This window comes from Corvus hawaiiensis, chromosome 1 (genome assembly GCF_020740725.1).
Source record: "Corvus hawaiiensis isolate bCorHaw1 chromosome 1, bCorHaw1.pri.cur, whole genome shotgun sequence".
NCBI lineage: Eukaryota > Metazoa > Chordata > Aves > Passeriformes > Corvidae > Corvus > Corvus hawaiiensis.
Window position 1 is genome coordinate 26,887,184 of NC_063213.1, and position 26,369 is coordinate 26,913,552.

Consider the following 26,369-nt stretch of genomic DNA (forward strand, 5'->3'; position numbering starts at 1 on the left):
GGGCAAAAGCCTAAACTTCCATAGGTAAATAGAGGGATAAACATTCTTTCCTGAAAGCAAACATTCATGGCTTTTTTCCCATTCAGACATGCTTGAACCTTTTGTAATTTCCCTGAAGCCTGAACCCACTGCACAATTAATTCCAGATCCCCATTTTAAACCTAATCCCTCTCAAAACAGTAACCTGCATGCAGGTGTGTCTCTGCATTTTAAAACATAAATGTAAGCCTTCCCCAATTGCATATTATATTGAAGGAATTTTAGGAACAAGCTACTGAAATGAACTAGTTAGATGAGGAAAACTGTCTCTTTTAAAAGGAGGTGCCAACAAATGACAATGTTGGAAACTTACTTCGAACAAAAAATTCTTTCAAGTAACTTCTTATTATGTAATTTACGGTCCTTATGTGTGTTGATTATATAACTATGCCCTACAATAGTAAAAATGATCATATTAATATACTGGGGAGAAAAAAAATCCACATCTTTTCGTTCGTTTCTTCACAGTGCAAACTAACCAGTGGAGCAGCCCTGTGGTTTGGAAGAACAAGAAACTTGACCCTTTCTGAACATACATTTCAATTTTCCAAGAAATCTTCACTCTGTGTCACTTTTCCTGTCTGAACTACTTTCTAAATCATTTTATTTATATTGCATACATTAGTTTTAAAGACCAGACCATGCAAATATTTATTCCTAGGAATACGCTCACTGACTTCAGTAAGACTGCTTGCTTTGGTCTAAGTACTGAAGTGTAAGCATTTAAAATTCTCAATTTGCATGTTAGACTGGTTTATGTTTCTTGTGAATTTAAACCTTCTGCCTTCAGTTTATTTTTATTTTTTGAGGGATATCTTTTAACATGTTGAATTAAAAAAAAAAGGCAAGCAAAACCTTTCCCTGTTTTACTTGATGCTGCTATAGTTGTACTCAATTCATTAACAAGTGGTTTGCATCCACTGAGAAGAGCTGTCTGAAATAGCAGTGTCACAGCATTCATCATCATTACATCAGCAGTAGGGAAGTTCATACTGATTGCTATCAGCAACCAGAGTGCCCCAATCAGCGTGCAAGCAAACATAGCATGTTTAATTTTTCAGAAATGACTCTGGGTAGTTAGGGTGTTCATAGGTACTACTTTGATCCACACTACTGGAAGCAGTCTTTGGGGATACAATACATCTTGAATAGCGCAACTGTATGAAAGTGAAAAACACAAGGGGAGGCACAAAGAACAATCAGGAAATTACAGTCACTCTCAACCAGAAAGGGCCCTTTATCAACTTTATCAACATGGGTTTGCACTGTTCCTTGGGATTATTTAAGGATAAAAAAAAATGCATCTTGTTCAGCCACATTCAAATGGCCAAATATACATGAGACAATCTTAAGCTACTATATAGGAGCTGTTTCACACTGATTTATATAGGCTTGATTCAGGTACATTTAACTTCCAAAACCCACCTAGATTTCAGCATTGCTTTCTATCAAACCCCGCCTAGCAAAAGCTGCACTGACAAAGTTACCCCTGACAGAACCTGATGAAAAATGTTCAGGCGCTCAGACATTTTAAGAAATATTTTCCAACTGTAACATTAACCTCTTGGTATAATCTCACCATTTTTGTAATAGCTATAGGAACTAACCTGAATATTTTAAAAATAGTTTTATCCTTTTCCAATTCTTTGTAAGCTAAACCAGAATTCTGCAACCCTCATTAATTACTCCAGGGTAAACTTTATTTGGGTTCTTCCTGTTGTTGACAACTACTCTCAGTAAGACTAAGACCAATATAAACAGCACAAATAGTTTTATAGCCACTTTATATAAAACCACAACAAGCAATAAGGGGGGGGGGGGGGGGGGGGGGAGGTATCTTATACTTCACAATACCTATCTCCATTTCAATTACACGCATGATCTATAAATGCACTAGTTGCTATCTGCGTACATCTAAACCTGTTTTGAAGAAAGAAAGAAAGGAAAGAAAGAAAGAAAGAAAGAAAGAAAGAAAGAAAGAAAGAACAGAAAGAAAGAAAGAAAGAAGAAAGAAAGAGAAGATCCTGACAGAATCAGATAGGTGGATTCATAGCTTGAAATTGAAAAATACGCTCAGTTAAGGGACACAACATGTATTAATACAATCTTTCCTAATTCATTACCATCTGCTGTCTTTTCCTTGTTACTTTCCTTTGATTTCTTTCCCCCATAAAGACTGAAAAACAACTAGACCTAAAGCCTGGTTAATGACGATCTGATCTATTCCTGATAGGTTAAATAGCTTGTGGCAACAACAACGAGGATCACAAACACAAAGGCAATCAGCTAGGCAAAGCAGTGCTATTAGCATCCTTGTGATTAAGATCCTAAGCAAGAAAATATTCTATGGCATACACTGAAGTACTGAGTTGATTGTAATAGTTGCTCGACTCCAGGGGAATTATACTTGCTTATGTATTTCTGCTACTCAGTTACCTAAAAGTTCTGAAATATTTAAAACATACACATACAGTAGGATCAGTAAGTGGCACTTTCTACTGAGGCAGCACCTCAGTTGCTTTAAATATACCTCAACCACACAGTCTTACAAGTAGATTATATCTACTTTTGTTTTCGGATTTAAAAAGCTGTTAAGTATAACCCCAATTAAATGTTTTCACTATTACTTCAACAGATTAAACTCTGCATCTAAATAAAACAGATTTCTGCCAGGAAATAAATTATTCATTTTCATACTCAATAAACAGAACTTAATGGATAAGGACACTGAAGGATTCAGGTTGAACTGTCCATCTCCACCTAGTCTATCCCTCACAGAAGCTGCTGTTTGGGAACATGCAACATGAAGCTGAGGGAGACAGAGCCCCAACTTAAAACACATCTCAGTGGCTTTACAAGTCAGATATGATATCTCCTCTGAGGTAAAATTTTATAATCAATTCATTGTCTGAGATTCTTTACAATAAGGAACTGAACTTTAAGGAAAAGCAAACAAGCAAATAACCCCACAACCAAAACAAAACAAATAAATCAGGTCATTAACCCTGCATTTAAGCATTTGTTATTTTAATCACATGGTCTTGGGTTTCCTTATTCCTTTTTTGACTCTCTTACGAACTACCCAAATACAATGGAAAGAATAAAGTTTATTTCTTAAAAAATAGAAAGTGCTACATATCTTTCAAGTCTCCGAATACTTTAGTATATTTAGGGAGGGGGGTTGTGTTTAAAACCAGTAATGCACTTACCCAGGAGGAATCAGAACTCCTTCCAATTAAACTGCCTCATATTGCTCAAAAATTCAGAATAAGCTGTGTTACTGCTTGTTTTGCAATCCTACTTGTTCTTGTGCTTCAAATTCTGCAGCAGGAAAAACTAATAATTATGTCAAAGTAAGATTAGCTGTAAAAGAATTAGCACCGAGGGGTAGAAAAAAAATCTCCTGTGAACTGTACTGTTTGTAGCAATAGGTTACAATGAGGGGCAACACTTCAAACTTCCCTACCAAGTCTATACTCTGCTTTTGCCCTATCTTTTTTCAGGAATTCAGCAGCACTAAGTCAAAAAACAAACTTAAGTAACAGTGCAGGGATTTCCTTTGGCAACGCATTCGTTTCATGAAACCTGAATTTTGGTTCATTCATACTCTCAAGATCTGAAATGCCAGGAATATTCTGAGAGAACAGTGAGGAGGACAACAGCAAGACTTGCTGTGTGGATAACACTCTATGACTTCCTTGACTGATACTGTTCCTAGGAATACTTATGGTCACAATACAGGCTGGTTTTATCTTTCCCTTCTTGTCGACAAACAGCTTGGTAAAGCAAATTACAAACCTCTGTAATGGATGTGCTTTGCACCACTTATTTAGTCAAGTAAGAAGTCACTACAACTTCCACAGAAAAATGCAGAAGTACTCTAATTTCAGGCAGTGGAGCTCAACATTCCAGTGAAATGACCACTTTCTTCACACTTTTTGTTTTATCTCATCAATCCCAACAGATGAAAGTTTCCTTAGAATCAAAACTTGATCTATATATCAATGTCAATCTATACAGGAACTGAGCTCAAGGAAGAATGCATTTAATGTACATCTATTGCAAAGATGTGCCTTCTGTTCCTAACTTATGATATGCAAATGAAAGAAGACTGTATTCCATATTTTACAATTAGCATTTTAAAACAAGATCAAAGGAATCAAGTAGAATGTTTTTGAAAGTGCCATGTTTTGATCACAGTCCCATTCCTGGAAGCCTGTTTATCTCCTCAGCATACTCTCAGGTTAAGGGATGCCTTCATCCAGAATTTCACATTCTAACACAACACAGATGTTTTAACATGTAAAAGAGCTAGGAAAACTCCATATACCCAGGAAGAATTTCAAGTGTGAAAAGTACTTTATAAAACTTTATCTTCAGCTTTTACAGTTTACTTTAGGTTTTACACCTGTCTCATAACAGTAGGAAAACTGTGCCATGATTCCTTCGCGTTTTTGTAACTTGACAAAACACAACAGCACAACTCTGAACTGCTGCATTACAAATGCACAATCCACTTCACAATCAACTAACCTTGTTAAAATAGTGTAACCACAGAATTATACAGCTATATTATTTTCCTAGAAAAAACATCCACAGTGAATTGAAGAGCCAAGCAAAACCTCACCGAACCATGTCCTGATAGTTAAGAATCCATAGTGCTAGGATTTCATTTTAATATATACGGTTCAGAACAGCGTATTGAACTGACACTAACTTGATCTGTGTTTCTGACTCTTCAGTTTCAGGTATTCATAAATCTTATCTAATAAAGGCTTCATTCTTTGGGCAGCTGGATGATGTATTCTTTACACACAGTTGATTTTCTTGACATTAACAGATTTGTATGCGAAGAAAACAGTGTCATACAAAGCAGCAAACACTACTGGGGGAGGTTCAGCTCTAAACCACCAAAAGGTCTGTTTGGTACTTTACCCTGAACTAAATATCAGATACCAAAAAAAACACAGCAGCATTTTGAGCATGAATAAAGAAAGAATAAATTTTTTAAAAGGCTTAATCATCTTGATAATCAGTGTAAAAAATAACTTGACATTTGAGTGGCAACTTCAGCTAAGAAAATTATTCAATCAGATCTCCTTGTAGTAGATTCTGATATTATCAGTTCTGACACCCAGCAACTAATTAGACACAAACACATTCTGTCCCAATTACTTTGTCCCTTGCTGTAATCTAAGTAACCTCGCAGGGGTTTTTAACATCACTATATTACCTCGTTTTTTATTTTGTTCTTAAAGAGAGAGAAACCAACACTTCAGCAGCCAATTTAATACACTTTCAAGGTAAGGCAGGTACAATTTATATGTACAGAGTACACCACAACAAAACCACAGTATGATGCCAGCACAATCTTTAAGAAAGTTTTCCCCTAAATCTCTGCAGAAAGCAGCCTTAAAAGAAAGCAGGGATTATCGTGAGCTGGAAGCTAGGGAGGGGACTTACCTCAAAAGCAGCCAAGCGGAAATCAGAGCAGTAATTCTACCAGTCGGCAGAGTACACTTTTAGAGCTATAATGGTGCGAAGAAGTGCTGGGCAGCATTGCCTGAAGGCAGCACTAATACACTGCTGACTAATGACTGGGCCATGCGGACAATGAATTTGGGGGTTGAAAACTAACAGAAACCGTGCAGTACCTTGACAAATGGGCTTTCAAAATTTCATTCACTGAATAACCTTTAAGCACAAAATTGGCTCAAGTTCTCTTGGGAACAATATGACACATGTTGTTGGACAATAAGTATTTTCCTTTTTAATTAAAACTATTGCACCGAATACATAAACATTATTACAGTGAATAAAATATAAGAGTTAACTATTTAGCACCTAGAAAAGACCAGACTCAGAACGTGCAATGCCATACGTTCAGAAGGGTCAATGAATGCCAGGTTAACCACCTGATTCACTGAAATTCATTCTTGGCAGAATATATTTTCCCTTTTTTGAGACGTAAAGGAGAACGAGAACTTCAAAGGTATGTTTAATGAGCTGCTACAAACACAATTGGTTAAAAGAGGCTCAGAAATTATGTACTAAAAGCTGCATTGTGCTTAGAATTACAACCGAAAAAGTCTCGTTTTAAAGAGCCCAGCCAAAGTCAAGCCTCATAAAACAAATCAAGCCTCGTATAAACTTTGTCACCTTGTGTACTGACAAACACATTAAAACAACAGAATCCCTCTTTAAAGGAGCTCCTTTTTTCCAGTGCAACTCGACTTCTAATTTGAAAATAGCAATTTTGGCTCTTTTTACAGACAAGATGAAATACCTAAAGTGTCCCTGAATTAATAAGTACCACTTGCCATAGACAGCATCGCCCTTAGCAGCTCCTAAAAACTTCAGAAAAGGATCTTAAAACAGGAAGCTTAGTGAGCTCATAAAACTGTTGTTGGAGCCAGGAACACATAGCATATTTAATCTGCAAACTGTGAGAGTCTACAATGATTTCAGCAAGATCTGAGGCATGCCCTCAAGGTTTGCTGGGATCTGGGATTAGGGAGTTGATAAGAACCCTCTACTGCCCATGGACATGTTTTTCTTCTGCAGTTAAACACAAATGCATAGAGACGTTTGACTGCTGCTTGGTGTTACTGCTCAAGTTATATAAAAGCTTTGCAGCTCCTTTTGCTGTCAATATATCAAAGTTTAAAAAAAATCATCAAAGTGTGAAATTTCATTTAAAGTCTGCCAGTCTACAGCTCTATTTCACAGACCTATCAAATAAAAGTAAAGATGAAAAATGCACTGAAAGAACTTGAAAAGTTTGCAGCAGCACCCATGCCCTATTTTTGTTTATTCTGTCTCATTTTATTTGATTTTAAAGTATAACAAATCAATTCCCTTATAAAAATGACAAAGTATAAAAGGAGGATGTCTATAAAACCTGTGGTTAAAAGACAACTTGAAATCATTATTACAGCTGAACCTTTTGTTGAATAAAAAGCTTCCTCTGTAGCCATTTTAGCATTTTAATTGCCTAACTGCAACTTGGCAGAAAATATCTTGAATCTTCCAAAACAACCAGAATTACTACAGAATATGAGTGCCAGAAAAACTAAAGCATTCTTCAAAGTATTCTTTAGCCAGGGATTTACAACAATTGCATAAAGAAGAAAAGCCTGACTTTTAAGGTAATCTACTATAGTCTAAAAGCATTAACATTCCATTACTAAGGTTTTCCTGAGGATTTCATGACTCGTTGATTCACTTTTCCTTCAAGTCTGCTTTTTCTTTGTACATTACTGTCTCCATATAGTTGAACATATGCAACACTGATCATTAAAATGCCTCTTTCCATAACTCCAAATAAACCCTGCTTTAATAGCCCTCAAATTCCTTATTTATCAAGCAAAGATGACTAACTTTTCACTAACACTCTACAACATAAAAATATGCCATTCCTTCCTTTAATATGCAGGATGAAATTCAAACACACTACAGGAGTGCAGGTAATTAAATAGCTTTCCCCAAAACAAGGCAGGAAGTGTAACTGAAACTTTCATGGGTCAGTATCAATGCATACATTTATCTTGTTAAAAATTCAAGTAATCTGCAAGGTGAACAAATTATATTGATATCTCCAAACTTGAGTATTTTGGTTTTTCCAACAACTATTCAGAAAAAAAAATCATTTATAACCATTGATACTTTAATTTCTCAGCTACGAACTGGTTTTGTGTTTGAAAATGAACAATCTTTCACAACTGATGATTACGTATAGCAGTAAAACACTGTCTTGGCCACTGCACACCTTCTCAAGCCAAAAATGTTACTCCACTTAAGCAGGAAAATGCAGGTGATGTCTTTGTTTTGCAGTACTTCTACAGAAAAGCTTTGGAAAACAACATGTCCTGCTGAAAACCATATGCTATTATCAGAATGCAAGAGTGCATTCATTTGGGCACCTTAAGCCATAGTTTTGCTTCCACTGCTGCTTAAAAAAATACACATAAACTGAGAGAGTATTTTTCTTACTCATTCTTTCTACTCATTCAAAATCACATAATCCTGCTTTTAAAGAAATAATCCCCATCATTAAAATAGCCTTCTCTCATAGTTACTATTATTTATGCTCTTAGAATTGGGCTATACACAAAACTGAAAGTATTTACATACTAGCTAGTTATACCCAAACCTTCATTATATAAACAAACTCTCAAGAGGCTGCCTACAGTTTACATTGCTAAACTGATCACCATTACTTTTAATATATATTTCCACAACTGAAATACAGTGGTGTGAACACGGCAGTTTTTACATTTTAAGATTACTTTACTTTTAAAACACTGCATTCGTCTTCCTTCAAAATAATCATGACATATATAATTAAGAAACTGTCAGATCATTATTAATTTTTAATAGAGGACCTAAATGAAATAATTATAGGAATCAATCAGTGAGGCACATTTCCAAATTACAATGCAATTGCACAAATATTCAAACTACTTAAGGCCAGTTCTGGCACATTTCAATCCATAATCTCATTGAACACCACACCAAAAACTATTTTGTAACACAGAGAAACATACTGATTTCTCACTATTCCAGTCAAACGATTTCAAAAAAGATACCTACATCACACAGAGAGAGAGAGGCTGCCATGCCCTCCTAAAAATGTTTGTTGGTTTTATCAGCCACATTATCTCAAGGCCTCTGGAAAATTTCGCTTCCAAGTTTTTCTGTAGCACGCACACAAAAGAAATGAAGTCTGCACGCTGAAGCTTAAAAAATCATGTTTATTGAGCTTTGGAAATGAAGCGGGAAGTAGCAGGGGTGCGACGATGATGAGCATTTTGCAGTGGGTTGCTACTTAATGATCCTTTAGTGAAGTAGCCTCTAAAACATGACACTGTGTATCAAACGGACAGCTATCCGTACCTCTGACTAAAAGGCTCTTTGAGATCCGTACAGTCCATCATTTCAAACTGAAGTGGCAGCTGGAAAATGTGGAACAGCTGGCAAGGAGCTGGGAGAAAATCTTTTACATAAATATATCTACATACAAACTGGCAGAAGGCCACGGACACCGTGCCCGGAGGACCGGATCAAAACTACGCACCAGAGGGTTAAAAACAAAACTGGGGAGTGAGATGGGGAGCGGGGGGCGTGTGTTTCCTTTTACCTTTTCTCTTCACGTGGTGCGCGGGCTGGGGAGCGGGCGCTAGCAGCTGCGAGCCGGCGGGCCCGTCCGAAGGCGCGGGAATTGTGCCAACACCCCACCGACTTCACGGGACAATCGGAACCGCGGCGGACACGCTCTGCTCCCTCCCTCCAAAGTTGGGCGGCGCACGGCCGGGCCGCGGTGCCGGGCCGGGGCGGCGCCGAGGAGCTCCCGGGGGCAGCCTCCCCGCTCCTCCCGCCCGGCCTCGGCTGGGCCCGTCCCGCCGCCCCGCTCCCAGCTTGACCCTGTGCCAGCGGCGGGGCGGAGCGGGCCGAGAGCTGCTCTGCTTAGAGAGGCGCCCGCAGCCCCGCGCCCCCCTCTCGACCGGGACCCGACCGTCCCCTTCCTCGCAGGGAGCAGCCGGCAGAGAACGACGGCCCCCCGGGCGCCCCTCCGCCCCGCCAGATTTGACAGCGGATTCTCCCCCGCTCCTCTCGCCTTTCCCCCTGCGAAGTTTGTGCCGGCCTCCCGCTGCACGGGCGTGAAAACGCCTGGGAGTCGCTCAGGGAGTTGGGGCGAGGAGAAAGAAGGGGGTGGAAATAAAACAGCAGCTGTCGCCCGCACATCGGCAGCTCCGCCGCGGGACGTGCCCGGCCGAGCCCGGCCCGGAGCGGGGACTGCCCCCGCCTCGCCCCGCACCCCGCGCCCTCGGCCCCCGCGCTCCGTGACAGCCATTTTGGGGGTTAGACACCTCGGTCCCCCCTGCCCCCGCCTCCAAGTTAGGGAAGCGGGAAAGGGGCCGGGAGCCGGGCCGGAGCGCTGGGAGACGACAAGAAAGTGGCCCGGAGTAGAGCCGGGGGAACAAAGAACTTCTAGCCCAAGTGGGTACGTACCTGCCGCCGCTGCCGCCGAGCCCCCGCGCTGCCCATGGGCGAGGGCCGGGGCCGCCGGTTCGTCCCCGCGCTGCTCCCCCGCCGCCGCGGCTAGCGGGGCCAGCCCCCGTCGAGGCCGGCGGGCATCCCGCGGGGCAGGGGGACGGGACGGGACACAGGCGGGACGGGGGCGGCAGAGGAGGGCCGGCGGGTGTTGTTGGTGGTTGTTTTATCCCTGCCTGCCTCCCGCGGGGAGCAGCCCGCGCCTCTGCCTCCGTGTGGGGGTGTGTGTGTGCGGGTCCGACATCAGTTTCAGTGATCTTGTAATCTGATCCTTTCTGACTCACTCGCACTGACTGACATTTCTGATTTGGTTCAACAAAAAGAGCGGGGGGGAGGAGAAAAAGGAGAAAAAGAAGAAAAAGAAGAGAGGGAGCAAAAGAAAAAAAAAAACATATATCCCCAAATCCACCGCCCGGTACCAAACAGTTTTCGTAGGGAAGGGGGGACCCCTCTGTCCCGTCCCGTGCCCCCCGTCCCCTCCAGCCCCGCCGCCGCCCCGCATGGTTTTGGCTCAGCGCAGCCACCGAAGAAGGGGAACAAACACATCGCGCCGAGGTACTCACGTGTCGGAAAAGTTGTCCCTCTCGCTTTTCTCCGTCTCGCGCGCTCCTCTCGCCGCCTCCTTCAAGTTTTACAGATGTTGCAGGGCTTCTCGTCGTCGCCGCCCCCTCCTTCCAGCGCAGCCCTCTGGATCAGAGCAGGGGAAAGGCTCTTTAGGGATATCTCCCGATTCAAACACCCTCCGTTAAACTTCCCCCTTCCCTCCCCTTCCTCGAGCGGCGGAGAGGGCTCCGCTCTTCTTCCCCCCCTTCCCTCCGCCTGTTCGGGACGCGGCTGGCTGCTGCCCGGGGAGCGGGGCCGCTTGCCTGGGGGAGCGGCGGAGGGCTGCGCCCCGGAGTGCGGGTCGGGCCGCGGCCTGCCGGGCTGCGACGCGCGCTCTCGGCATGACACCCCCGCTCCCCCCTTCCTCCTCCTCCTCCTCCACCCCCGCCATCCCCCCGGCCCGGCCCGGCCCGCCCCGGCGGCGGCCCACGGGTGGCGACACCCCGCCCACAGCCAGGAGGCAGCGCGGGGCGACGGCGGGCCCCCCCGGAGCGGCCCCTCCGCCTCGGGTCGCGCTTCCTCCCTCTCCCTCCTCTCTCGCTCCATCCTTCAGCTCAGCCTGCATCTGCAGCCCCGTTTCCCGCGCACCGATGCCTTGGACATCCCTTTCTCCCTCCCGCCAAAAATTCAGGGCTTTTGGGGGGAAGACGTGCCCCTCGGGTGGGTTTTCTCTGTGTGCTGCGGCTTCTGGGCTCGCGTTTGCTCTGGCGCCGCAGCCTGACTTGACTGAAGGACTTCAAGGAAAGTTTCACCTAAGCCATGTGACACTGAAAAATAGCTCTTTGGGGGGAAAAAATACAAGTGCTTGGGCATCGGGAAGGGTGGCGGTGATGCGTCGCCTGCTCCTCCTTTCCCAGCCTACCTGCCAGCCTCCCCAGCACCCTGCCAGGCTGCTCTGGCCTTCACCCTACAAAACAAGGCTCTCCGCTGCCTCCCTCTTTGGCCCTCATCTCCGTTCTTCCCCCGGGCTCCTTGCGAGCAGGTTTCCCACAGCAATGCACGCTGCGGTTCAGAAATAGCAGGAACTAGGATGGCACTTGTTCCCGTATCTCCATCCTTCGGGAAATGATACGTCCTGACAAGACACCTTGCCTTTTTCTAGTTCTGCAGATTGCTCCCCTGATATTAAAGTCTGAGAAACCGTAAATGAACATTACCACAACCATTTTCCATCAAGTCACAAGGTGGGACTGCCTCTCACGAAAAGTATATATATATTTAAGTTGTTGCCATCACAATGTCAAATACTTCATATGCACCTTTGTTCATAACCTGGCTCACAACACTGCCAAGTAAAGATTTGTTACTGATATATACAATTTAACAAGGTACCCGGGCTCGGGCTGCCCTAAGCATTTGGGAAGTCCCAAAAAAATTAGTGGTTCTTGAAAAAAAAGATATGTTTGCTGATGAAAATGAAAGACTGGTTCTTGATGCTGTGCATTTCATAAAGCTTCCCTTAGTCTCACTATGGAACATGTTAATTTTATTACAAAACAAAGCTGCAGGTATTTATGGTTTGAGGTGTCTTGGTCCATGAGATTTTTAGAAACAGAAGGCAATTTTATCTGACTCAAAGGGCTACTTCAACCCTAATTTCCTCAGACTAACTGCTTTGGAGTTGTTTTTCACCTGGAAATCTTTTCTGGGTGCAAAGAAGTAGCTTTGGAGAGATGCCTATGGATGTCCCTGGCACAGACTAATTGCCCTGGCAATCCCAGGGATGCCTATTTGTGTGCAGGTTTTACAGCACCAGGTCAGCACATGCTGGCTTTCAGGGCAGACACAGTAGTCAGATGCTTTCACACTGAGTGAGAGGTGCACAACATCCAAGCTGCCACGCACACACATGCACTGTTAGAGGCGGGCACCAGGACAGGATGAGAGCCTGTGCCCTGGTGCGATGCCTCTGTAGCCAGCAATTTCACAGCACGCCGAGAGACAAATCTGCCCCTGCTTAGAAGGAGCAGCCCCTGGTTGCCCAAGCGATTGTGCTGACAGGCATAGCGCTACGCAGGGAGGAGGCATGTGCAACACCAGGATCTGAACACCAGTATGAAGAGTTGATATTCTTCCAACTTTTTTATCTTATAAGACTTCCTTTTCCAGTCTCATGCTCCCAGGAAAATGTTAGCTGTTTCATGATATATGATAATAGTGATACAGTACTGCGGATGTTTTGTTTTCGGTATATGTACTATATATAGCACCATATGTATGTACTTTATGTAACATGTATACCACCCCCCAATACATATATATATGCTGGGGGATTGGTGGTGTACAGAATGATTAGGCAAACCTCAGCTCCCTTTACAGATCTGTTTAAGAGCAATATGATTCCTTCAGCACATTGTACCCTTCTCTCATTTTCTGCCTATTGCATATTCCTTTCTATTTTATGCAATCAATTTTCTTAAACTCTTTTTTTCCTCTTTGTATAATGAAAACCCTTAAAAGTAGCAGGGGAAATTAACCAACATCCAAAATGGTACTTTGTAAAAGAAACAAATTAATGTGGAAAATCCTGTTTATCTAGCCATTTATAATTCAGTATTGCTGATGTTAAGATACTGCTTTTAATAATAGCTTAAAAGACATTCAAACTGGGGCATGATTTTAAGTTGAGACTGGGCCTTCAAATCAGTATTCATCTTAGACATTTTAAAATATAAGTTTTTTCCTCAGAGTTTGGACATCTTGTTACATTAGAAAACAACTTTTTTTTTTTTTTTTTTTTTTTAGTTTTTGCTTGTTTGTTTGTTTTTACTACAATTCACACCAACTCGGCTCAAGACACATATTTCTAATTTGAGATAAAAAATAAAAATCCCAAACATTTCTCTACACTCAACTCGCAGTCAAGACAGACAAAAAAATTTAAAAACTAAAGAGGTGATAGAATGCCTTAAGGTTCGCTTATGAAAAATAGCCTTCTGGTGCATTTCAGAGCAGTGAAAATCTTGAGAGAAGGAAAACACAGAAACAATATAGAAGTTTCTGCCAGTGCCTGTGTCTGGTCAGGCCAAGCAGAAAATAAAAACCAACGGTGAGTGGGTGACATTTGCCATTTGAAACATATTGTAAATGTTTCAACACCTTGATAATGAAGAGCGCTAAAGAAGCTTAGAGCATCCAAGGCCCTTCAGCTAAACAAAATGAAAACGGGCAGCTCTGTTCAGGGAGGTGCCTCTCTTACCATCTTTCACGTCTTATTCAGAGGAATCATACTTCAAAGATGCAATGGGAAGAGTAAAACTACACATTAATAAAATGTAATGATTTTTCCGTATGTCTAGATTGCCCCTCCAAAAGAAATTGACCTCTGAGATATGTCTGTGATGTTTCCTTGCAAGTAGGAATGGCTCTTGCAGAAGACCTGTTGACCCGTGCCAAAGCTCATTTCTCTGAGACAGTATGCCACAACCACAGAACATTTCTGCTGTAAGTTATATCATGAACGATACTTTTGCATTTCTTCAGCCTACCTTGTGTCCCCACTTCTTCTCAGCCTCTGACTGGAAAATTACAGGCCTCCAGGCTGTGTGCTTGTATTCCCTTTTTGCTGCACCTGTTGTTCCAGGAAAGCAGAATCAGAAGGAGCAGGGACTCTGCTCACGTAAGATGCATGCAAAAGACCTGATATTCAGCGACACCAAGAGCCAGTCTTGTCACTGCTCCCAGTTGCAGCACCTTCCACTTTCTCTCCAATGCCAGTGAATGCTCTACAGGACACATGCAAGGACCTTAACTGTTGCTATTTATCCAGGTGACATCCACTAGAAGACAAAGGTTTTATGACAGTCACCTTCCTGCCAGTAGGCTAATACCTCACTGGAATAAATTCTGTTAAATGGACAGGTCTGCTGTGCTTTCACAGGGGCAAACTCAGGTGAAGCACTGGAATATGGAGCAATGGCACCGATTTCTGGTTATTTATGCAATATCCATCACAAGAGAACTTGACTGGTGCATCTTGCCCCCACCCATGTATCTCCCTTGCTGCATGGCTGCCTCACACAGCAGAGAGGTCTCAAGAGGTACCTAGCGGAAGAAAAAGAGGGGTATGACATGGTACCATGTCAAAATCCTTAAAGTCTGCAGAAGCTGCAGCTGGGGGCACAAGTAAAAGTTCACGGCCTAAGGTGGGATGCAGAACTGGTGTGTGGAGGTGACCACATTTGGGAAGGATATAAAGGTCAGGGCAAAAACCTTATCTGGAGTTACTATCAGAGAATTAATTTAGGAAAGGCAAATGGGATGGGGTCTGAGTAGGGAAAGAGCTAATTGTTTAGAATCTCTTAGTTTTGAAAGAAATTATAAACTGATGTACCGCTGCACACTAGTATAAATTAGTAACTTTGGATCCTTCCATTATTTGGATTTTTGACTGTTACTATTGCCATCGAAAAAACCCTGGAAATTTATCAGCAAATATCCAGATGTGTCAAAGTAGCAACCTTCATTCAAGAACCTGAGTTTTCTAAGGATGCTCATTGTAGCCCTTCACAGACTTGATATACATAGTTCTGTCTGGCAGTCCATAGCAAGGAACCTCTATGTCTTTCTCCTTCTGCTAACACTGAGGATATTGCTAGATTTCAGCGGAAAAAGGACTGATCCCTAGTGATCAGATTTCTCTTTCTACTCTACCAGATCATCTCTTGTATGCCATCCTATTTCTCTGAAAGTCTAATCTAACTAACCTAGCTATTTATAACGTATTCATCACTAGGTTTTTTTGAATGCTGTATAATGAAATTAAACAGATCAAAATGCAATATTTTTTTTAGCCCTTTCTATCTCATAAATATATAAAATTACATATTTCTTTTTCATATTCTATTGTGATTACTGAAGGAAAATTAAGGCTAAGAGCTGGGGTTTACACGCAGGCAAAAAGGACTATTTTATGCAGAAAATTCTGTACTTTTGGGCTGTCTACATAGAAAGTCTGAGCTCTCCATCTCTTAAATACAAAGTTTTGCTCAAAATACTTTTACCCTCCTTGACTTCAGGTATAAGTTTGCATTAAAACACATTACTATGAATATTCAGAAGAATATTTTCTTTTTCCAGGAAATTAAAATGGCATTGTACTGCCTGAGATATTTTTATATATGACCATAAACACACCAAACAAACAAGCAGAGTGAGTTTCCTTTGTTTGCTCTTAAAAGCACCCTATACATGTTAATTATCAGGCAGGTAGCATATGGGGAAAAGCAGAGTGTCTCTAACAGGCTACATCCAATAAAGACACAAAAATCATAACATTTCACACAGAGTTGGCATAAATAATCTGTTTATCTCCTTTTTGCCATGCTATAATAAGAAATGAAATTGCTAACGGTGGTGATATTTAGGTTGTTATAATTAGTTAGATCATCATTAACATCCCCTTTAAATGATCTGGGATAGTTTCAGCCTCTCTCTAGGGAGTTGTCTCAGCTTCTTTCCCAACTGAGCCATTGAACTACATGTGAAAGGATTTAGCAGTATTTTGCAGTGTATAGTCACAAGCCCTTCTCCAGGAGATGTAATTTATATAGACTGTTCTGGTAGAATTTAAACCAGTTCCTTTAATGAAATCACCTTTATCAGAAAAAAAGACAGTTTTTTCTAGCATATCCAACCCTATGTTAACATTGCCTAGTGTCAGTCAGGATGGGGGGATGGAGAGAATATCACATATATAAAGGATCCATCAAAATGTCTTTTTTTTTTGCCAGCTGTTGATGCAGTGAATTGAACAGACACATTCTGAGGTGAATTCAGACACTCCCCTAGGAAATGACTAGGTTTTCCCCTAAGCCTTAAAGCTACTAGCCAACATTTTAAAGCATTCTCAAATACCATGGAAAGTTTGTAGTCTTCAGACTTTTTGTCAGCCTCTTAAATAATTATTTCAATAGGTGGTGAATGCCCATTGTTCTAATCCAAATTCACATACAATGGCTTTGTTTGCCTTTTTTTTAATGACAATAGAAAAAATAGATTAACGGCTTCTAAGTAATTTCATCCTGGCCTTGCATACCTATAGAGACACTGCTTAGTGGGCATTTGCCAATGTCTTTTTTGTAATATGTTAATGCTCTACAACTACACTACTAGCAGATCATCCCCAGTTAAAGTTGTCCCAGGTAAGGTGTGACAATAGCATTTGTAAATCAAGTAGCATCCTGTGGGAATTAAGGGACCCCTGAGAACTGCTGGTTTATCCGCTTGGCCACCTGGGTGCAGATTCCAATCTAGTCAGGAATCCAGCCAATCTACTGGCCTTAATCTGTCCTTGGTGGACATTTGTCCTTACAGAAAGATTCAGTGCATCATATTTGATGATATCTACTCAGGAGACATTTAAGATTAGTGAATCTAAAGCATGAATTTCTCATCCATCAAGACCTCATGTGATGTATCTATCTACATCTACCTCTCTCAATCTCTGTTTTACATCTATCCGTCTATAGCAGTTGCTGACTTAGTCTCATTCTGACAGGGACATTGAACTGTGTACGCACTGAATGGATTAAATAAAATACATATACTGCATCAGACAATACTTTGAAGGGACTGTCGGTCACTGTGCTCCCACCCTTACTCCTGTCATTGTGTTCCATATGAGGCTCCAGTTCAGACACTAAAACTCTTTTTACAACCTCTAGTACTGGATACAAAATGCCACACCACTTCAATATAAAGCTATTCTGTAGATAGAAAGTCGGGACATCAAGAAGTACTAAGGAGCTTGTACAGTCGGGATTTATATCAGATGAGATGTTTCTACTCCTCTGCAGTCAACATAGAAACAGCATAAGCTCTATCTGCTTCATTTGGCAGACAGGTGATCAAGTACTCACAGCAGATCAAGTTATTGCTGGTGTGTGACCCAGCAGCATGCACAGCTGTCATTAATGGTAGAGGACAAGAGTCCCATGTACTTACACACATACAAAAATGCTGTCAGAGCCTTTCATTTTCCCTACAGTTACTTTTCCTTGTGTGCCATTTATGTCAGACTATTTGAGTTCTCTCTTTCCCTCTTCTGTAATGAAGAACATTCACAAGAGCCTAGGAAGAACTGATTAGCAGGAGATTTGCACTGTTTCACAAGAGAGTAACACAAATTACACCTCTGTCTTCCCCAAACTGGAACTCTGGGTAACACCTCAGTTGGAGACCAGAAGGAGTCTGCAGCTTAAGGTCATGCAGTCTTGTTCAAAGGGAAGCAAGGACCTGCTACTTCAGAAGTAAAAAAAATGCATACATTGATATGCCATGCTCCTTTTACCAGGGTTTAATGGCACTTGCCTAAACACCTTTAGCAAGACAAGCCAACCAAACATGGAATTCTGGGATAACAATATGCCCCCCTTTCTTGAAACTATAATCATATTTAGTTCCTTGGTACTATCTTTTAAATTTCTCAATTTCACAAAACTGAGAAAGATAAAATACAGTAAAGTTGAGCTCTTTCTATCCTGATTTGAGGCCTTGGACTGAAAGACTGAGTAGATAGATCTCAAAAATACACCTCACTAGTTATACAAATGGGAAGTTTGGAGAGGAGCCCCATGGATCAAAATTAGCCATCCTTGGCACTGGTCTGGCTGTAAGGCTCACCACTAGTGGTCTGGAGTGGAATACAATGCCAGGGGGGAGATAACAGTAACTCAACTTTCTGGCTCTTTTCAGGGTTCTTCAGCAAGCCAGGGAATCCAGGGGTCTGCAAGATTTAAGTGAAAGCAGATGTCACATTTTCATCAATCATGTCAAATATGAATCTTGCCTCCCAATTCGGTATCGAGGTTCCCAGGTTTCATTGAAGTGGATGCAATTTTTGCCATAGGTTTTGGTGGGCATGAGGGATATAATTTCAACAGTAAATTCTCAATTTGCTGGAGTTACCCACACACTGAAAGTAAAGAGTAATCCTTTGTATGTTTGCAGGATCTCATCCTAAGGAAACTATTTGGAAAATAAGGGATAGAAGAGCATTTTCCTTAGGAATTTATGATACTTTGTCAACATGCCTCAAATTTGTCAACAGTTGGCAGGAATATCTAAAGTATATGTGACAGACTGGAAGAGCTACATGTTATTTTGTTTGAACCTAAAAGGTTTCTGTCCTGTAGTGCTCAAGCAAACAAAAAGTCTGTGAATTTTACTTGAATAAACATTGCAGGCTGGTGCTAACTTGTTATTGGTGCTGACACAGACCAGCAACTGGCCAACTAAGAAAACAGCAGACAAGGAAAACAATGTGGGAGGTGCTATAATATATAGTCCTGAGTTTTGAACCAGTAAGACAAAGCCAAACAAAAGTTTAGAAAAAAATCACCAGAGTTTTCAGGCAGGAAATATCTCTTCACAATCTGTAAATTTACCCAGCACAGTAAGATCAGTGCTCCATCAAAGGCAGTAGAATATTTTACAATGGAGACCAACCATGGTTTTCTGATTATCGTCATCAGTTCAAGTAACCACCACAAATAGCTGTGGAGAAAAAGCAAGCTTGCAGAGTATTTCAAAGTCAAAAAGTAAGCTATTAAAAATGAGACAAAAATTTTACATGCATTTAGGGTGAAGCACAATGCAAAAGAAGAATACCAAATACCATAATGTGCATCTATCCTATGTTCATTGTAAGTTTTCAACTTTTCCCTTTCCAAAAGCATAGCTATGGTAGATGGATGAGTTCTTACCCTTTTACTTGATCTATTATTTTACCCTCTCAATTTTATTCTGTCCTTGCATTTATTTGTTTACTTTATTGAACTATTAAACTAGACTTAGAAATCAGATTCTTCCTACCTTTTAAAATATTAGTTACTAGGAACACAAACAGGACCAAACCACTTCCATTTTTATGTAGCCTTCTGAATTTATTTGGTGAATGATGCACATGATACCACACAGTACATAATAAAAAATAGAGACATCAAAGTGTTCGAAACCAATAAATTTGACTGATACATCATGAGATGTACTTAAAAAAGATTAAAATTCAACTGAAATACTACTGAACTTTCTCAGATCCTTCTGGTTACTCAGATAGTGAAAAGAACACTATAGAAATTGAAACTGCACTACACTTAAAATTTTGCTTTGCAACTGTGAAGGCAAGGAATACACAGTATAAAGCACTATGATAGATGATGCTCACAAGATTCTGGGATCTGGAGTTTAAACAAAGAGGAATAAGTACTACAAAACCCCTCATGACGTAATGGGATGCCTGACTTAAGAATTGGAAATCGGAGGACACTGCACAAGGAAAAATTTGACAAGCCTGAAAGAAATAGAAGGTACTTTTCATTTTCCCAAGTACATAAACCAAAGGAAGTTCATAAACAGAAGACTGTAATATGATCAAAAGATGACAGAGAGCTCTACTCATCCTTCACCATATACAACTTCATGACTACTCATACTATGACCCAGATATAGATTAAGATCAGCTAATGGATGGAAAACAGAAAAGCAAAGTAACAAGATAAAAATTATGCTGGTGAGCAATGAGAGCTTCATGGAGAACTTTTAGTTGTGATACTGTGTCCGTCTAAATATACAAAAGTATATAAAAGCTTTTGGGCAGTGCATTCCACTGTTCAAAAGAGCCTAATCTTCACTTATACTTGTGAGCAGACACCATGTCAACTGTACCTTAATGGACTAAAAGCTCATTGTCCAGTTTGAACTTCTCATCTGGATGCCCTTGACAGTCCCTGTGTTGCAATTCATCTCTCCTAAAACAGGTGACTAAGACAGGATGCATCAGTCTTTGGAAATCCAGGGCAAATTAATCTTGCCGACTGCAAGGAAGTCATGGGAGGAGGTAAGCATCTGGCTGCCCCAGCACTGTCTGGTGAGACAAATCCCACCTGGGCTCTAACCTGCCAGCTCCCTGAGCAGAGCTTCCTTCCATCTGTGGTTCCTTCCTGGCAGCCAGTGACCTCACCTCTGACTTCTGCCTTTGCCTTCTTCACCTTTGCCTGATAGAAGTATCCCAAACAATACTTCTGCCATTAAAACATGAAAAAAACCCTGCTCATGAAACTTCCTCAGCAGCACAGACCACTGCAAGCAAATTGGGCCTGTCCTTTGTCCTCTATACTGGTTTCCCAAAGAATCCCAAAGAAGATGAGATTCCTCATCTTACTGTAGATAAAAAATATGCCTAATGCTTCAAGGTGATAACCACATAATAACATCATTCCTCAGACACACTGGAACCTACCAGAGAGAATCTTGTTTGTATAGGAAACTGGGCTAAGGCTATACTGAGGCAAAATCTTTACTGTTTTCTGTTCCAACCGCAAAGCTGCGAGCTTCTACCTGCCATCTCCATACAGGGAAGAGAAGCACAAACAATTAAAAACAAACAGAAAACCTCCAGCTGTCAAGGTAGACCTTCAACATTTGTATGCAGGAAGACAATGAACAGGGTTTACTCAGCTCTGCAGAGCTTGGAGAAGGTATGACTCATGAGCAATATGGAGGATGAAACATTCTGAGGTGGAGTTGAGGAAAGCTTAATTTATAGTTATGCCCTCCAAATCCCATTTAGCAGGCCAAAGTGTGATTAATTTGTTCTACCACATTGGGTTGTGTAAGAGGATGTGCTGAGAGCTAATATATGAGCAGTCTAATATCACAGACTGTATAAAACCATTAGAAGTTCCTTTATCCAGAGCCCAGCCTACTCGAGGTTACAGACAGCCAGCAATCTACCTATTGCTACCTATAATCTATCTATCTTTGATGCACTTATATCACTTTATATCTGTTCAGAAAGAATAGAAGCAATGTCCAGAGAATGTGGACTTTATTAAAAAACTCTTGGATCACACATAAATTCTTTTCATATTGATATTCTTTACATACCACACAAAGAGCAGCATATCTTTATGGTCTAAACCAGGCAATTTCTATGGACCAGGGAGAAAATGTGTTAGCTTCAGAGTCACAGGTACATTGTACACTTACACATACTATTCCAGTAAGTTTTTATAAGCCCAGGTACCAAACCTGATGATTGATTTGTGCACTCTGCTCCTTCGGCCTGGGTGCAGATCAGTGGGCCATAATCTGCAGTCCTTATCCAGTTGCTTCTTTGCTGTTTTTTACTGCCTGAGTCTGGTAGACATCAGTGAGAAAGCTGCCTTCAGCAAGATCAGCTGAATAAAAACTTCAAAAAATGGTCCTGTATTTGGTCTGCTGTCTTTTGAAAAATCTGTTGAGACTTGTGGTAACAAAATGAGGCTGTAGCTTCTCAAGACCCTGAATAGCAAACAACACAACAAGCCTATTTTGCAGAGAAGGACAAGAACTCCTTGACTCTTCCCAAGCATGAAAAAGAGATGAACGCTGCTACAGGGCCAGCAAACGTGATGCCCTCAGGCTGGAAGAAGCTCAGGGACTTACTGAGGTGCCTTCCTCCCCTGGAGGCAGAGGAATGCTGCTGATGTTTCGAAGACACTTGGCAGAAGGTAAGAGCCATCCTTGCAGGTAGGCCAGCTTCGGGACAGCATGAAGCTTAACAAATCAAAGCCACGGTGTGCTCAGAGCAAGGCAGCCCAGCTGGAAGCTTCTCCCACTAGGCCTGAGATGGGGCCTTGGTGGGGATCAGTGAGGCAGTGGTGAGTCTGCACGTGATAAAGGCATGAATCACAGGAATGAGGTTTGCTTTGGAGAAAAGGTAACCCGAGATAAATGTGAAAAAAAATGTCCTCAATTAGTCTTGGATTCCAGTTATGCAGAAATCTAACCAGAACTAGGAACATGAGTAATAAGTGGCAGGTACACACCCTCCAAAAGGGGCAGATACTATCCCTACCATAGCTCCTGATTTTTTCCCCCACATTATTAACAGCAACACAGTCTAATCTGGATGGCACAGCCGCCAGCTGGCCCGCTCCAGTGCCCCAACTTCATGTGCCAGAGGAGACAACCAATCCTTCCAGCCAAATCAGTAAAGACAAAACCAGCACTGCACTTTATCTGCAAAACCAACAACACACAGTAACCCAATAATTCACAGTAACACAGTAACACACAGTAATTTGTGTTCTCACTACCTGCCCCTCTTGAGTTTAGGGCCAGAGATAAAGGACCTCAAGGTCCGGCCCCAGAGAAATTTGTGGTGAGCTGAAAGGCACACACTTGGGCTGCTCTGTCTTCAGCACTTTCCCTCGCACTTATTCCCAGGTCAGTTGTGAAGCTGCTACTACTTAGACTCCATTTCACGAGCTGAGAAACCCCTTCTTTCTATAGGGGATAAGGCCTTTATTTTTTTTTCTCCTTTCCTTTCCTTTCCTTTCCTTTCGTTTCCTTTCCTTTCCTTTCCTTTCCTTTCCGTTCCTTTCCTTTCCTTTTTTTTGCAGAACATCAAGATGCCCAAACATGTCTGGGCTTGTACAACAGACCCAGAGTGATTTTCATAGTCTTGAATAAAATATATTAACCAGCAATGTTTTCCTGATAAAGGATTTAGAATTGTGGGTTTCCTACAAAATCTCAATCACTGTGAATTCTTTTTTATTTAGTGTACAACTGAGACCAGTGTACCACTCTGTTAGACACAATACTCATAAAGCCATTTTCCCTATTTCAATGCCCATCTTACTTTGCCTTACTTTTCAAAAAGCTGAAGATTTCACAATGTTTCTCATAACTAAAAAAAAAAAAAAAATTTTCCACCAAGGCAACCGTGATGGCAATCAATGGGCTGCCAAGAAGAATAAAATAAATATTTATTTTTCTGAAACAGTGTTACCCTTGCCCACCATACTGACCTGTGAGACAGCGACTGCTTTGAAAGCATCATCTCCCTCATGCTATATAAAGATGCAGTATAGACAAGCTTTTCAAACAATGTCAGGCTGGACATAGTCCACTTTTCATCATATTTCAAATAGATTGCCTTTCAAATGCAGGTAGAGTAAATCACCAAATTGACCTCCACTTTCCTACATCATTTGCTAAGGTCTTTCTTATCATACAGAAATGTTACATCTGTTACTGAAGATTCAAACATGCAACCGTATACGGACTCACATTTGTGCACAGACAGTAACACAGTATTTCTAGTCTAATCCTAGGAAGATTCCAGATACATTTGTGGCTAGGCCAGAGTCCAAATCTGATGGGGGTGGGGGGGAAGTGCTTAGAAAGTTTTAGACAAAAATCTTGTTAATTTTAGTGCAAGGTAAATATCTAAATACCCAAGCTGGCTTTGGGAATGTCAGTCTTAATCTCTTAGTGAATAAGTTTCTAGATTTCCTTTCTCTTCTCACTGAAAAAGGCTAAAATTTCCTTTATAGTGCTCAAAACTTCTCCTTGTTATAACTGTTACTGCATACAATCCATGAGAACCTGGTTCTCCTGATATAAATAGGTTGCTCTCATTTCACTTTCCCATGTGAGTGACATATAGAAGAACATTTTTAATTCTCTTAAGTGTTGACGTTGGGAAGGGATTCTTTAAAAACAAGTATGCTTGCTTTTCATCATCCTAGAGCACATTCAGAGCAATTCTGCTGATCTCACTTAACTTATCTCGGGTGTAAATCTGGTTTCAATGAGGCAGACTTGAACCAAAACAAATAGGTATTTTTGACCAGTCATTGTCAAATTAATGTCTTTCACGAGCAAACTCAGAAGGCCAGACTTGCAACCAATTTCAATGTCATTGCATCTGCTTACATTAGAGGTACGTTCGAATCAGAATCTTCTCAAGCGGTGTATTAGCCAGACAGTAGATCAATAAACAACACAGAGGAACAAGTATCTTGTTTAGAAGTGTGCAAGTGTTTCTACAGAGGAAGGAGTATGACCGTTAGGACGTTTTTTAAACTGTAAACACATCATTACCCAGATGTTTAATTACCCTCTTAGACTGCACAATAATAAATACAAATAAACACTTTAAAAAATCTGGGTAGCATTCTTTAGAACAACTTATCAAACTATTATTTTTTCAAGTCCAGGAAATTATATTTGCATTCCTGCTTCTTCACTACCACACACCTAATATTTTTGCTCTAATGAACCTCAAAGCTGAGTATCCTCAAATCCCACAGGAGTAAGGAAGCACCTTGGATTGTTGAAGCCACTCTTTCTACATCTTTAAAAGATGCCTTTCAAAATGAATTTTGCTTATCTGTGAATATTTTAATAGACAGAATGTAATTCTGCCAAAAATATTCACACAGGAAACTGAGTAGGAATCTATTCGATGTTTATAGGGAACCCACTTCTATTAAGCAACTGATCTTTGTCAGTCCTGTGAGTGCTCACCATAAACAAGTTCACTGTATCTGTCCACATTGCCTGTCTCTTCCTTCCTCCTGCAATCTGCAGCACAACCGATACACCTGGAGCTTCTAAATCCATTTGTTTTCCATCCTCTGGTTACTTACTGCCCTGGCAGGCTTTGCCCCATCACTTACATTGGGAAAAACTCTTAAACTTGTGGGAAATAACAGGGCTGTTGGGGCCAGACAAGGAAATTCAGCTCCAAGTCCAGAGTTAGGGAAGTGACTGGCAATGAAAGGGATTCATTACACAGTGATGGAAAGTGTTAGGGGTGGAAGGAAGAGAAAAGGCATAAGAGTGGAAGAGAGTCAGATATCTGGCTGGAAAACTCAGGAAATATTAAAGAAAAAAAAATAGAGGCTAGAAATACATCAGCCCACAACTGGCACTTTCTTGAGTTGGTTACATCAGCAAGAGCTGAATTCAAGATGAAGGAACTGGTTAATACTGGGGGGAAAAAAGATGACTTCCATATATTTAAAAAAAAAAAAAAAAGAAAGAAAAAAAGCAGGCAAATGGAGTGGAAAAGGAATATGTATTCTTTTGCTTTGACTCATTTCTTTTGGCTTTGGGGTTTTTTTCAGTAAGACCTGGCAGAGATTTGCTCTGCCAGAGGCACATCACTGTGCTAATCCTCTGTGGCTGCACTGGTCCCATTTCCAGCTACAAACTGACTTGAGGGCCCTGCTAAGCCAATGGGAAGTGCTTTGCTGGGGGTATGGTCAGGGCTGCAGACGGTGATGACCCAGGCAATCAGAATGCAGGGAAGCAGCATGTATTTTCTACAAGCAGGAACCACTTTTCTGAGTGTTCTGCCACAAAACGACTTTGTGAAGCATGAAGAGGCTGCCATGGCATCCAGCTGCTACAAACACTTCGAAAGAGCCTATTTGTTTAGACACATAAAACTTCATTTTCCCAACCTCTCAGGTTCTAGGTACAGCTTTTTGGGAGGAAAACATACTGACTTCTAAATTTAACTCTCCCTTTTCATATTTTTCTTCCTTTGGCTGTTTTGTGTTCCTTTTCTTCCCCCCCCCCCCCCCCCCTTACATGTTTGGAGATTGTCCAAAGAAATTAATTAAACTTGAAGGACATGATATTTGTTTCTTGTTTCAACCTCTTTCCCAGATTCCTTCTGCTGGGCGTTGCCCCTAATTAACAGCATTTTTGTTTGAAATCACATACTTAATGATCCCTATGTTCTCACTGTTTTGTTTGGTTTGGGTTTTTCCTATTTCCTTCTTCTGGTTTTTTTTCCTTTTTTGTTGTGTTTTGTTGTTAAAAATGTAAGTTTATTTATTTGCAAAGACTATACTGTTTATCCAAGTGAATTGTATCTTTAAGTGGAAAAA

General features: G+C 41.2%; 2 protein-coding genes across 6 annotated transcripts in view; one reads left to right on the forward strand and one right to left on the reverse strand.

Moving 5' to 3' along the window:
* The window catches only part of GLI3 (GLI family zinc finger 3), a 209,192-nt gene extending 198,310 nt beyond the window's left edge, over positions 1–10,882 (reverse strand). Inside the window, exons 1-2 of one of the 5 annotated variants that reach the window (XM_048297432.1) lie at positions 10,656–10,882; positions 10,051–10,394 (exon numbers count right to left, since the gene is read on the reverse strand). The gene's annotated coding sequence lies outside the window, so the exon portion shown is untranslated. Of the gene's footprint in view, positions 1–9,178; positions 9,356–10,050 lie in introns of those variants that run through there. The other 4 variants (XM_048297423.1, XM_048297441.1, XM_048297460.1 and 1 more) reach the window with 4 other exon arrangements.
* The window catches only part of LOC125322067 (translation initiation factor IF-2-like), a 40,580-nt gene continuing 23,110 nt past the window's right edge, over positions 8,900–26,369 (forward strand). Inside the window, exons 1-2 of the mRNA XM_048295648.1 lie at positions 8,900–8,930; positions 9,334–10,042. Coding sequence (XP_048151605.1) covers positions 8,900–8,930; positions 9,334–10,042 — 740 coding nt within the window. The remainder of the gene's footprint in view (positions 8,931–9,333; positions 10,043–26,369) is intronic.